This window comes from Panulirus ornatus, chromosome 40 (genome assembly GCF_036320965.1).
Source record: "Panulirus ornatus isolate Po-2019 chromosome 40, ASM3632096v1, whole genome shotgun sequence".
NCBI classification, from domain to species: Eukaryota; Metazoa; Arthropoda; class Malacostraca; order Decapoda; family Palinuridae; genus Panulirus; species Panulirus ornatus.
The window spans coordinates 9,269,786-9,284,803 of record NC_092263.1 but is presented as its reverse complement, the minus strand read 5'-3'; the positions used below and the strand labels follow the sequence as shown (position 1 = coordinate 9,284,803).

General features: G+C 38.9%; 1 protein-coding gene across 5 annotated transcripts in view; it reads left to right on the top strand.

Moving 5' to 3' along the window:
* The window catches only part of LOC139761348 (uncharacterized), a 49,505-nt gene extending 36,372 nt beyond the window's left edge, over positions 1-13,133 (top strand). For 3 of the 5 annotated variants that reach the window (XM_071685431.1, XM_071685432.1, XM_071685429.1), the window contains 3 exons: positions 616-962; positions 6,340-6,486; positions 8,385-13,133. In XM_071685431.1, coding sequence (XP_071541532.1) covers positions 616-962; positions 6,340-6,486; positions 8,385-8,534 — 644 coding nt within the window. In that variant the 3' untranslated portion in view covers positions 8,535-13,133. The remainder of the gene's footprint in view (positions 1-615; positions 963-6,339; positions 6,487-8,384) is intronic. The other 2 variants (XR_011715502.1, XM_071685430.1) reach the window with 2 other exon arrangements.
* Positions 13,134-15,018: the final 1,885 nt, after the last annotated feature.

The following is a 15,018-nucleotide window of genomic DNA, read 5'->3' as shown; positions in this document are numbered from 1 at the left end:
CAGTACTAATGAATAAGATTAAAAGATTTCCTTTTAACCTTTAGATGGGGCAGCGATAAGACTCTCTCAGGTTAAATCATTCCTTTGGTGAGGGATAGAATGTTGAAACCCATACTGTTGACACCTCATGTAGGGATTTTCAACAGCTAATCAGCAAGAGCAAAGATGCATAGTAAGGACATAACAGGAAACCTGTTGGTTCTAAACAAGGTTACCTGTTTAAACTTTTTTAAGTGGTAGAAACAGGATAGCAAAGCAATAGGCACCCCCCAATTACCTCCCCTCAATTTGTCTGCTGTCTGGAAATAGATGTGAAAAAAATATCATGCAGTATAGTGGTAAGACACTGGTATGGAAATTGTATAGGAAAGTGTGTGTTGAAAAAAAAGTTCCATAGCAGTTTGATGACTGGATAAGTGTTTGAAGGGGTCATACCGTCAGAATATACTAGTAGTAATCTAAGAATAATTGAATGCCAATAGAGAAATATCTGAGCATTTGTGTGATTGGAACTGCATGTTGCACGAATAGAAATGAGAGGTTATAGTTGTAAATAGTATTTTAAGATAAGGAATGAAAACCAGATGAGAAAAACAAAAACTTTTTGTATTACAGGTGCCAGTGGACTCCAGGGTGAGAGTGATGGAACAAAGTGGGTCGTGTCAACAGGAGGTCAGGTTAACCAGGCTCAAGTGGTTCCTCAGCCTGAAGATTCACCGACCAATGATGCAGGCAAGACAAGGTTACGTCGGGTTGCATGCTCATGTCCAAACTGTAAAGAAGGTGACCGTGGAGGAGACAACAAGAAAAAAGTGCACATCTGTCACATTCCTGGCTGCAATAAGATGTATGGCAAAACGTCACACCTCAGAGCTCACCTAAGATGGCATTCAGGAGAACGACCATTTATTTGCTCTTGGCTTTTCTGCAATAAGAGATTCACCCGCTCTGATGAACTCCAGGTATGTTTTATCCTCCTGTATATTTTACTAACATTACTCCAATCATGGCTCCAGTCTCATGAAGTGTATACTGTATTTTCATCATCAACACTTTTTTGTTGCTCTTTACCTCAACAGCATTTCAATACATTAACTCCAATTTTTAATTCTTTCCTGAACCTTCTAAGTTTCCTGTATGTAGAAATTACACCTTGTCCTCTGTTTATGCTCAAGATGTTCCTGAAGACTCAAACTTATATCATGTAGGCATAAATCAAAAGCATTTTTCCCACTGGGATAATGTTATAAAATCAGGATGCACTCGGTGGCAATAATATTTGATCATCCTGACACAGCTTAAGTAAATACATAAGATACATAACTTAAACAAACCTGTGCACAACACAAAATGAACACTAATGACACCATAACCAAATAAACTAATACAATTCATAGATAAATGTTTACATAAAAAACTGCTACATAATGTGTAGTATATAATCACAACATGTAGTGCTTAAGAAAGCCAGGTGTGTGTGTGTAAGGTTTAGAGAGGGTAATAAAACAATGAGGTAAGGCTTTGTGCCTCTACATCTGATATATGTTTGGTTTCATGTGTGGTTAGTATGGTTTCTATGATTGTTGATGGAGTTTCCCTGGTTTTTGATGGGGACGTTTCACATTTTCCCCTATGTGAAAAAATGTTGACACTAAAACTACAATGTATGAACTGAAATGTCCATCTACTTTGTCAGTGGCATTAAGTTGAAAAAGCATAAGTAAAATTAGCATAAAATAGGATAGCTGAAAAAGCATAAATATAATGAGTGAAAAAGATTTTGAGTGATTGGGGCCTGAACATGCAGGAGGGTGAGAGGCATGCAAAGGATAGTGAATTGGAATGATGTGGTATACCGGAGTTGAACGTGCTGTCAGTGGACTGAACCAGGGCATGTGAAATGTCTAGGGGAAACCATGGAAAGGTCTGTGGTTTCGGTGCATTACAAATGGCAGCCAGAGATAGTGTGAACGAATGCGGCTTTTTTTTTTGTCTGTTTCCCTAGTGATACCTTGCTGAAGCAGGGGGTGGCGATGCTGTTTCCTGTGGAGTGGGGTAGCACCAGGAATGGATGAAGCAAGCAAGTATGAATATGTATATGTGTATATATGTAGATGTCAGTGCATGTATATGTATGTATATGTTGATATGTATATGTATGTATATGTGCAGGTATGGGTGTTTCTGTATTTTTTTTTATTTATACTTTGTCTGTCTCCCACATTAGCGAGGTAGTGCAAGGAAACAGACGGAAGAATTGCCCAACCCACCCACATACACATGTATATACATATTCGCCAACATACTCACATATACATACCTATACATTTGAACGTATACATACATATACATACACAGACATATACATATATACACATGTACATATTCATACTTGCTGCCCTCATCCATTCCCATCGCCACCCCACCACATATGAAATGACACCTCCCTACCCCCATGCACACGTAAGGCAGCGCTAGGAAAAGACAACAAAGGCCACATTCGGTGACACTCAGTCTCTCGCTGTCACGAGGAGAAGTGGGAGGCCAAATTGGGGGTGAAGGGATGGAGTGAAAAAGATTTTGGGTGATGAGGGCCTGAACATGCCGGAGGGTGAGGGGCGTACAGGGAGTGGAGTGAATTGGAACGATGTGGTATACTGGGATCAACACGCTGTCAATGGATTGAACCAGGACATGTGAAGTGTCTGGGGTAAACCCTGGAAGGCTTTGTGGGGTCTGGATGTGGAAAGGGAGCTGTGGTTTCGGTGCACTGTACATGACAGCTGGAGACTAAGTGTGAACAAATGTGGCTTTTGTTGTCTTTTCCTAGCGCTACCTCACAAGCATGCAGGGGGTTGTCATTTCATGTGTGGTGGGGTGGCGACGGGAATGAATGGAGGCAGCAAGTATGAATTATGTACATGTGTATGTATATGTATATGTCTGTGTATGTATATATATGCATATGTTGAAATGTATAGGTATGTATATGTGTGTGTATGCACGTGTATGTATATACATGTGTATGTGGGTGGGTTGGGCCATTCTTTCGTCTGTTTCCTTACGCTACCTCACTAACGCAGAAGACAGCGACAAAGTATAATAAATAGTATTCAAATACGTATTTCCTATTAGCCAGGCCCATAGCCTTGCGGTAGCATTCCAGCCTGTGGCACAGGGGTCCTGGGTTCAATCCTGGCTGTTGGAGGTTTGTATGTTCTATGAAGGTGCGCATTCCTATGCACTTTGTTCATATATATATATATATATATATATATATATATATATATATATATATATATATATATATATATATATATATATATATTATTTATTTATTTTGCTTTGTCGCTGTCTCCCGCATTTGCAAGGTAGCGCAAGGAAACAGACGAAAGAAATGGCCCAACCCACCCCCATACACAATGTATATACATACACGTCCACACACGCAAATATACATACCTATACATCTCAATGTACACATATATATACACACACAGACACATACATATATACCCATGCACACAATTCACACTGTCTGCCTTTATTCACTCCCATCGCCACCCCGCCACACATGAAATGAAATCCCCTCCCCCCACATGTGCGCGAGGTAGCACTAGGAAAGACAACAAAGGCCACATTCTTTCACGCTCAGTCTCTAGCTGTCATGTATAATGCACCAAAACCACAGCTCCCTTTCCACATCCAGGCCCCACAGAACTTTCCATGGTTTACCCCAGACACTTCACATGCCCTGGTTCAATCCATTGACAGCACGTCGACCCTGGTATACCACATCGTTCCAATTCACTCTATTCCTTGCACGCCTTTCACCCTCCTGCATGTTCAGGCCCCGATCACTCAAAATCTTTTTCCCTCCATCTTTCCACCTCCAATTTGGTCTCCCACTTCTTGTTCCCTCCACCTCTGACACATATATCCTCTTGGTCAATCTTTCCTCACTCATTCTCTCCATGTGACCAAACCATTTCAAAACACCCTCTTCTGCTCTCTCAACCACACTCTTTTTATTACCATACATCTCTCTTACCCTTTCATCATTTACTCGATCAAACCACCTCACAACACATATTGTCCTCAAACATCTCATTTCCAGCACATCCACCCTCCTCCACACAACTCTATCTATAGCCCATACCTCGCAACCATATAACATTGTTGGAACCACTATTCCTTCAAACATACCTATTTTTGCTTTCCAAGATAACGTTCTCGACTTCCACTCATTTTTCACTGCTCCCAGAACTTTTGCCCCCTCCCCCACCCTATGATTCACTTCCGCTTCCATGGTTCCATCCGCTGCCAAATCCACTCCCAGATATCTAAAACAATTCGCTTCCTCCAGTTTTTTCTCCATTCAAACTTACCTCCCAATTGACTTGTCCCTCAACCCTACTGTTTTCCTAATAACCTTGCTCTTATTCACATTTACTCTTAGCTTTCTTCTTTCACACACTTTACCAAACTCAGTCACCAGCTTCTGCAGTTCCTCACCTGAATCAGCCACCAGCGCTGTATCATCAGCGAACAACAACTCACTTCCCAAGCTCTCTCATCCACAACAGACTGCATACTTGCCCCTCTTTCCAAAACTCTTGCATTCACCTCCCTAACAACCCCATCCATAAACAAATTAAACAACCATGGAGACATCACACACCCCTGCTGCAAACCTACATTCACTGAGAACCAATCACTTTCCTCTCTTCCTACACGTACACATGCCTTACATCCTCGATAAAAACTTTTCACTGCTTCCCTTGAATCAGCGAACAGCAAATGACTCACTTCCCAGGCCCTCATCTCAACAAACTGCATACTCGCCCCTCTCTCCAAAACTCTTGCGTTTACCTCCCTAACCACCCCATCCATAAACAGATTAAACAGTCAAAGAGACATCACACACCCCTGCCACAGACCGACCCTCACTGGGAACCAGTCACTCCTCTCTTCCTACTCATACATATGCCTAACACCCCTGATAAAAACTTTTCACTGCTTCTAACAGCTTACTTCCCACACCATGTACTCTTAATACCCTCAACAAAGCATCTCCATCAACCTTATCATATGCCTTCTCTGGATCCATAAATGCCACATACAAATCTGTCTGTTTTTATAAGTATTTCTCATACACATTTTTCAAAGCAAACATCTGATCCACACATCCTTCACCACTTCTGAAACCACACTACTCCTCCCCAGTCGGATGCTCTTTACATGCCTTTACCCTCTCAATCAGTAACCTCCCATACAGTTTCCCAGGAATACTCAACAACTTGTGCCTCTGTAGTTTGAACACTCACCTTTATCACCTTTGCCTTTGTACAATGGCACTGTACATGCATTCTGCCAATCCTCATGCACTTAACCATGATCCATACATACATCGAATATCCTTATGAACCAATCAACAACACAGTCACCCCCTTTCTTAATGAATTCTGCAATACCATCCAAACCTGCTGGCTTGCAAGATTTCATCTTCTGCAAGGCTTTCACCACCTCTTCTCTCTTAACCAAACCCTCTCACTTCACATACCACCCTGACCAAAATACCCTACATCTGCCACTCTGTCTTCAAACACATTCAACAAACCTTCAAAATACTCCCTCTCCCTCTCTCTTCATCACTACCTATTATCACTTCCCCCTCTTACCCCCTTCACCGATGTTCCCATTTGTTATGAAAATATAAAACATTTTTAGGGAAAAACTAGTTCATCTTGGCCACCCTTAATATGTTGTATGTACATTACATACATGTAGTTTACTATATCTGCTACAACATCAGATACAACATGCCTGTCTTCTGTTGCACTGTGTGTTAATACACGGAACTTTTGTGCTAAAATGAAGTTACACAGAATTCTGATTTAATTAAAGTGGATTAAAGATTATATGTCTACCAGAATGCTTTAAACTTCATTAGATATATGTTCAAATGAAGACATCATTGTATTTCTTTATATGCATGCAAATGGGGAAAAATTTTCACCTGTAGCCTTCTTACACACTGGTTAAAACAGATAAAGGAAAGGTCTCTAGGTCATATCTGCTATATATTAGATATTTTTCAGTTTTTTTATGTGTATTTTTTCTCTAAGGATCAAATTAATGAGTAGTTTTAGTTAAAAGGCTTTTCATGTAGCTGGAGAGAGTTGTCAAAGCAGTCCTGTTAATTTAAAAGTAAATTTTCATTTTTACATTCAGTAGCATTAAAAAATACATTTATACATCAATGTGTGACTTGTTATGCTGTATTATTCCTCAAAATGAATAACTGGTTATTTAGCAGTTTAAAAACATATTTTTCAGCGCCACAAAAGAACGCACACGGGTGAGAAGCGGTTTCATTGCCCTGAGTGCCAGAAACGTTTCATGCGTTCTGACCATCTCTCAAAACATGTCAAAACTCATACAAAACAGAAGGGGATGGTGAGTAATTGGAATGTTTTCTCAAATGTAAGTGGATATTGCAGTTTTTCCTATGTTTAGTGGGTTGTGGGGTAAGTTATCAAAAAATGGTTTCTTTACGTGCTTGTTTACAAGTGGCCAGTAATGTACATTTTTCTTTGTTTTATGCAATAGTAACTGTTGTATCCACAAGTTATTATTACAGTACTTCAGTGCCAAGAAGTCTCCATGTTTTGATGAATTACCCTGTTTCCTTGTTAAAACATTTTTAATGCTACTGGTATGTTTCTCAGTTTACTGAATCTATATTTGGAAGTAATGAAGTAGCATAAAATATTCCCTCATTTTATCATCATAGCTGAAACACACGAATGACAGATGCTTCATAATTCTCCAACCGAAATTTCCTGATCAATTTAGTCCATGTGACTAAAAGGAACATAATATATATATATATATATTTTTATTGGCTGAGCTTTTTAATGCTTCAACATTCGTCTGTCAGTTCATAGATACTATACCAGGTGGGTCTTGTCAACCATGGAGGCACTACCATGGCAGTAGAGGTCAAAACTGAAGAGTTTTAAGAATTCTCTCTCTAGTCCGTCTGTTACTGACCATTCCTTATCTCCCATTGCATTACACTATAGTTTTGTGGACACAAAGCCAGACACATTCAGATTCATCACACTCTTAGTGTTACCTCAGCATTGTGTTGCATACAGTCAGACTCAACATACTCTTAGTGTTGTCCATTGTCAGACTCAGCATACTTTTAGTGTTGGCCATTCTCAGACTGAACATAGTGCTGTACACAGTCAGACTCGACATACTCTCAGTGTTGCCCATCTTCAAGACTCAAGTGTAGTGTTGCACATGCATAGATTGTCACAACATACTCTTAGTGTTGCATAAATTCAGACCTAACATATTCTTGGTGCTGCCTATACTCAGTCAACATACGTTGTGTAGCATACATTCAGACTTAACATACATAGTGTTGTCCATCCTCAAACTTAACAGTGTTGCATACACTCAGATTTCACTAACTCAGATTTCGCTGACTCAGCATACTCGTTATTGTACATAATTCAAACTTATTATGCCCTTACATCCACCACAGTTTCCTGTCATGTGCACTTCATCTGGCTCTTGATGATACTTTCTGTGTTCCTAACTACTTTAATGCACCCAGCTCTCTCCATGTATGTGTTCTGCATTGTTATATCTTTATAATCTAAGGCACAAGCAAGAGGCAGTGACTTCATTTATGTAATAGCTAAGACAAAAGGAAATATTATATTATTTCAACACCTTTATGGGAATCAGTTTTATAGGAATGGGCCCCTCCCCCCAACCATTGCCCTTTGCTAGCCTGTAGTGGTTGGAAATCCCAGTTTTGTATAATTAATTCCCACAAAAAAGTGCATGGATGTATGCACTTGATTCACCCCATGTAAATGGGAAAAGAGTTAGTCATAACAGATAGCTAGACAAGTCTGCAGTAGTAGGATACAAGTAGAGATGTGGAATGACTGAAGTATTCTGAGCAGGCTTTGCATGAGCACCCCAAAGCTTTAAATGTGTGAAATTGTATACTTCATACAGGTAAATGGGTAATGAACCTAACATTGGATTATTAGAATTAGAATTTTTGGTACATTGGAGTACAGTCACTCAGGAAATCTCCATCTATTTAGGATAATAAAGATGGATGGCATGCAACTACTGTGTAGCCATGCAGTATATCATGTATATCCACATAGAGGAAAACTTCATTATCTCCAGTATTCTGAAATACTCACTAGTCGATAAGACAAAATAATGTCTCTACTTGGCAAAATAAAGTCATTCTCTTTAAAAATTGTGCACTAAATGATTTTTTCTGGATACGAATACTAATATTTCACCTCTTGGTTTTCTAACAATGCATCTATCATTTCCAGAACATTGCCAACCCTACCCAGTCTTCAGACAGTAGCAACTCCTCAGATGCAGGAGAGAAAATGCGCATCACTATTCCAGACCAGCCTGTTGACCCACTCCACATCTCTACTGATGCAGATGTCCTTACCAATGTTCCTCAACCACAGTAATCCCTAAGGCCATTACCTTGTATATATATTATCAAGAAACATGATTATATAGTAAGTGTTCAACTGAAAGGCAAAATACATATAGATGCATATAAAAACAGTCTCCTCAATACATAAATTACAATTATCATCTAAAATAAGACTTTTTTTGCTTCAGGTTTTAGATCTGTAACAAATCCCATTACTCATGATGGGATGTTGTATGTCTGGCAACGTGGTATACTTGTAGAAGTCAAGATGACTTGATTTGTCGACTCAGTTACCACATGTCTTTGACTCTTAGGATTTAGCATTTGCTCACCTTCCCATATGTTCAGTGATGTTTTTGCTATTTCTGTTTATGCAGGGTCAAGTTCACCATCCACTTTTTTCCCTTCCTATTAACATCGTCTTTCCCCTAAAAATGGCTTGGTCAAGAAAGAAGACCAGTAAGGCAATTGATGACCTGATAGGGTGAGTATTTCAACACCTCATAGTTCATCAGGTCAGCTAGACCCAACTTTTCTTGGAGGGATGATGTTAGGATGAAGAAAAGAAAAGTGTCATGGTGAAATTGTCCCCGCCAGTACTCCTTGAATTCTCGCATGTAAGCACATTTTCTTGCTTCCAGGCAAGAATACAGGACTTTTCTTCCTGAGACAACTTCATAGGATCCAGGTTTGGTTCCTGGTATCAGAAAATTATCATCAAGAACAGGAGCAAAAAGTATCACTATTCACAAGGATAGCAAGCATCACACTGTGACCGAGTCAGCAAATCATGTCATCTGACTTCAAAGATTGTACCATGCTGCCAGATGTATCTTATTCCAACCATAAGTGAGTAATAGGATTTGTCTCAGAAAATAAAACCAGATGCATGAGCACCTTGTTTTGAATGGTAGTTCCATATATATTCCTTTCTTATCCACAAGGAAATGAAACATAAGAAAGGAATTTAGTTGATCATGCGCTCAATTGTGATCTTTTCATATATATATATATATATATATATATATATTCTGTTATACTTTGTCACTGTCTCTCGCATTAGCGAGGTAGCGCAAGGATAGGGTATAAAGAATACTTCCCATGCAATTCCCCCGCTTGTTGTAGAAAGCAACTAAAGGGGATGTGAGCGGTGGGCTAGAAACCCTCCCTCTTATATATATATATATATATATATAATATAATATATATATATATATATATATATATAATGAAAATTAAGACATATATAGAAGTATGGAGGAGATGCTCAAATACTGTCCAGATGGTGTTCATTTTAATGTCACTTTTAATAATATATAAAACTGTTCATGAAAAACATTGAATATCTGAATTTTTTGGGCCATGTATGAAGCATAATTATAAAAAACAAAAACAAAAAGTACTATTATTGTAATAATGTTACAGTTACCCACTGTAAGTAATATTATATTGTATGGACACGCATACTTCACTCTCAGTTATTTGCATATCACTGATCTGTAAATAAATAAAAAATTGGAAACGCATCATCCCAAAAATTTTTCATGTACCATAAACATATTCATCATTCACAGGTAATTACAGACTTACACAAGCTTCTGTGGTATGCGCAGGCTTCTGGGGTATAGGGTTTAGCATTACTGACCACAACTCACACACACGCCTATCCAGGTTCATATCCTGGGTGTGACATTCACTCCACAGCCTATCCAACCATTCTTCCTTTCCTCGGGGCTGATTAATAAATGGGCACTCGGTTTTGAATGGGATGTGTATGTATTTGTGTGTACACATATGAGTACAGACATGATACATGTACAGGATGAAGAGACAGGGAAACATGAGTATAAAACTCCATAAACATAATATACTAATCACAAATAGTAATCACCCACATACATACATAGCATCCCATAAGTGTAGAACCCTCCCCTCTGTACAGTACAAATAGGTAATAACATAACATACATAAACACGAGAGCCTCTGTTGTGCAGTCATTATCACAGCACTCGACATGTCAAACTGGCTCGGGTTATGAGGTAGCTGGCTCAATGCCAGCCTCGATATTCATCCTCCCCTTTAGGCCTAGTTGATGCATGGGAACCTGGTGTAAGCTGGGGTGGGTGTGTATGTGTGTGTGTGTGTGTAAGGTATGAAATGTTATATAAACAAGGTTCAGAGACAGGTTAACAGAATTGTAAACTTTCTCCCCATAATATACAAATCATAATCACAAACTCATATATAAATATAGATATACATTATTAAATAGATTAATTTTTAACAGTAAATCCTAAATAAACAATCAGTCAAGAAGCATACGTAGGCATGTGCCAGAAGTTGAGAAAACTTTTACATAACTACCCTTGGCACTTGGTATGGTAACCAGTGATTATGACATATAAGTTTAGCCTCAGATCTTTGTATAAGTAGGCTTGTGCATAGCCTTGCTCAAGTTGATTTTAGGATCCTCCAGAAGATAATTTTTCTTCCTGAATTTTACCTTTCAGAGAAATCCAAGGAAAATTATCAGGAACTGGCTAATGTGATCTGTAAATAAAACTTCAAGCAATATTGACTCAAGTTGAATCTCAAATATTTTATACTCACCTTTATGATGCAAAGACAACAGATATTGCATTTTAGGTATATTACTTAGTGAAGTATGGAGCTATCTTTTGACAATCATTCTGACATTCTTATTCACAAGATGGAAGTTGTTAGATTTTTCTTATAATCATATGTAATGATAACTTTTTATTAAATAATTTTCAGTTTTTGAAGTGTTTATGCTGTCTCTCCTAATTTCTGCCTTTCACTCTACAGATATCTCAAACAAATGAGCAACAGCTTCATTTGCCCACATCCACTCTTTAGCTGTCATGTGTAATATACAAAACCCAGAGCGTACCTAGTCACACAGACTACTCCCTGGTTTACCTTGATCACTTCACATGTCCTAGTTCAACCTACTGACAGGACATCACTCCCTTTCCCATATACCACCTCATTCAAATTCAACCTATTCCATGCACACCTTTCACACCTGTTTATGCCCCAATATCGCAAAGCCTCCTTTAGTCACATCTCTTCTCCCTCTCTCTCTCTCACCCTCCCTCCCTCTTACTCCCTCCATTTCTAAAACATTAATCCTGTTAGTCAGTCTATATTCATTCGTCTTTTCTCTGGGTTTGAAACACTTTAGTATTCCATGACCAGCTTTCTCAGTCACCTCACAGCCACACCCCTTTTAGTATCATTTCTTACACAAGAAACTCACCACACACCACGTACCATCTTCAGGCATTTCATTTCCAAAATGACCACCATTATCCCCTCTTTTGCATTTCATGGCCCAAGACTCACATCCATAAAAACTGTTGAGACTACTGTATAGTAATCTTCAGACATACCCATCTCTGCCCTAACATACATCAACCAGTAAAACAGGTTAAATATCATGTTATGAATTTGTATTATATTTGTTAAAACAATGATTGTCTGACAGGTTTTCTAGATGTCTACTGATGAGTACACAATCATCAAAAATCCATTTTTAATACTGTGGGTGGGGAGGTGCATCATGGTGCCAAACATTGTGTACTGTGATATTATTGTTCTAAGTATTTCCTGCAAGAATGGCATCACATTCCAGTAAGGGTTCAGCAAGTGCAATGAAATAATGGCCTTTGTCATATGGGAAATTCTCAGCTTAGTATAGGTGATCTTGTAATAGACTTTACATCATTACATATTCTTTCTGTTGGTATATCTTGCCATTATCAGTACTGTACCAGTCTAAAGACATTTTTGTCCAAACTGAAATTCTGAATAAATGTTAAGCCTTTTTGTGCTCAGTATGTGGTTGTGTTAATTTTTTTTATTACTGTCATTAGTTTTTTTTTTCATTATTAATGTCGCCATGTAAATGCAAGAATGGTTATGACTTAGATCTCACCCGCAGCATATCATTGCCTCTAATGTTTGTGGTAATTTGACCCAAATCATCTGGATAACTTGAAACATTTATGTACTAGTTCTAGTTGTGTATGTCACGTTTTTGGTGGTTTTGTTAAAAGCTGTATAACTCTCACTCCATCTATCAAATAGGATATTCTATGCAAACACTAGCATTCTCAGACCTAGCTTGCAAGTGGTGTTGTATGGGAGTTTATCGATGTATAAAATTGAGGAAGTTGCTGGACGAGAACCACATGCATTAGAGGCAGTTGTGTCATGAAGTGTCTTCCTAGTCAAAATGACTGCATCTCTTTCTGTGTTATTGTAAATACTCTACTGAATTATTTATTTCTTGTATATATTGATCTTTTACATTTTTATATTATCTGAATGTGCAGTTGTGATGCACAAAATTCCCATAACTAAGCTATGGTCCCTGTGTGTTGTTTAGTACCTGAACTAACTGATAATTTCTTTTTGTGCTTTACATAGTTCAGGTGTTTTAACTTGAATTAAAATGACAGAATAATAATTCAATATGGCAGTTATATTGTAGAGGTAGGAAACAGTTTTTTTTCTAAGAAGTATAGTAAATAGGTGCCTTGCCATATTTTGTCACACGAGTAACATGTTATACCGATCTGAATGCACAAAGTTAACATAAGAAAGGCTCGTGGTTTTATTTCAATCCTAATAAAGTAAGAAGTAATGAATTACTATAAATGTTGAATGCTACTTGAGAAAAGACTGGTGTTCTGGACTCTGCCTTGCTAACGGTTACACCTCATGCAAGAAGTTACCTTCAGCAAGGCTGCAGTATCATCAGTGAATGTAAAAGGGTACAATCTTGTCGAGGATTCTAACTCCAAAAGAGTCCAGTATATCCCTGTTCCTGAGTGAAAAGTGATCTTGAAGCTGTAGGAAACCCAAAAGAAGGGGCCCTGGGATGGTAGTAATGAAAAGAGGAGATGGTGTGAGTGTTTGAAGGTTTGTTAAATGTGTTTGATGATAGAGTGGCAGATGTAGGGTGTTTTGGTCAGGGTGGTGTGCAAAGTAAGAGTGTCAGGAAGAATGGTTTGGTTAAGAGTGAAAGCTTTGCCGAAGATGAAATCCAGCAAGGTGGCAGGCTTGGATGGTGTTGCAGTAGAATTTATTAAGAAAGGGGGTGACTGTGTTGTTGATTAGTTGGTAAGGATATTCAGTATGTGTGGACCATGGTGAAGTGCCTAAGGATTGGTGGAATGCATACATAGTGCCACTGGACAAAGGCAAATGGGATAAAGAGGAGTGTTCGAACTATAGAGGCATAAATTTGTTGAGTACTCCAGGGAAATTGTATGGGAGGGCAATGATTGAGAGGGTGAAGGCATGTACAGAGCATCAGATGTGTGGATCAGGTGTTTGCTTTGAGGAATGTGTGTGAGAAATAGATTTGTATGTAGCATTTATGAATCTGGAGAAGGCATTTGATAGGGTTGATAGAGATGCTTTATGGAAGGTCTTAAGAGTATATAGTTTGGGAGGAATGCTGCTAGAAGCAGTGAAAAGAATTTACCAAGGATGTAAGGTATGTGTATGAGTAGGAAGAAAGGAGAATGACTGGTTCCCAGTGAAAGTCGGTCTGCAGCAGGGATTTGTGATATCCCAATGGTTGTTAACTTGTTTATAGATGGGGCTGTTAGGGAGGTAAATGCAAGTTTTGGAGAGAGGGGCGAGTATGGTCTGTTGGGGATGAGAGGGCATGGGAAGTGAATCAGTTGATGTTCGCTGATGATACAGCTCTATTGGCTGATTCAAGTGAGAAACTGCAGAAGCTGGTGGCTGAGTTTGGAAAAGTGTGTGAAAGGAGAAAGTTGAGAGTAAATGTGAATAAGAGCTATGTTATTATGTTAAGCAGGGTTGAGGGTCAAGTTAGTTGGGATGTAAGGCTGAATGGAGAAAAATTGGAGGAAGTGAAGCGTTTTAGACATCTTGGAGTGGACTTGGCAGCGAATGGAACCATGGAAGCGGAAAAAAGTCATAGGGTGGGGAAGAGGGCAAATGTTCTTCGAGCATTGAAGAATGTGTGGAAGGACGAGAACATTGTCTCGGGAAGCAAAAATGGGTATGTTTGAAGGAAAAGTAGTTCCAATATTATGTGGTAGCAAGGCATGGGCTTTAGATAGGGTTGTACAGAGGGTGGATGTGCTGGAAATGAAATGTTTGAGGACAATATATGGTGTGAGGTGGTTTGATCGAGTAAGTAACGAAAGGGTAAGAGAGAGGTGAGAAAATGAAGTGTGTGGTTGAAAGAGCAGAAGGTGTATTGGAATGGTTTGGGCACATGGAGAGAATGAGTGAGGAAAGATTGACAAAGAGGATATATGTGTCAGAAGTGGAGGGAACAAGAAGTGGGAGACCAAATTGAAGGTGAAAGGATCAAGTGAAAAAGATTTTGAGCAATCGGGGCTTGAACATACAGGAGGGCGAGAGGCGTGCTAGGAATAGAGTGAATTGGAATGATGTGGTATACTGGGGTCGACGTGCCTTCAGTGGATTGAACCAGGGGATGTGA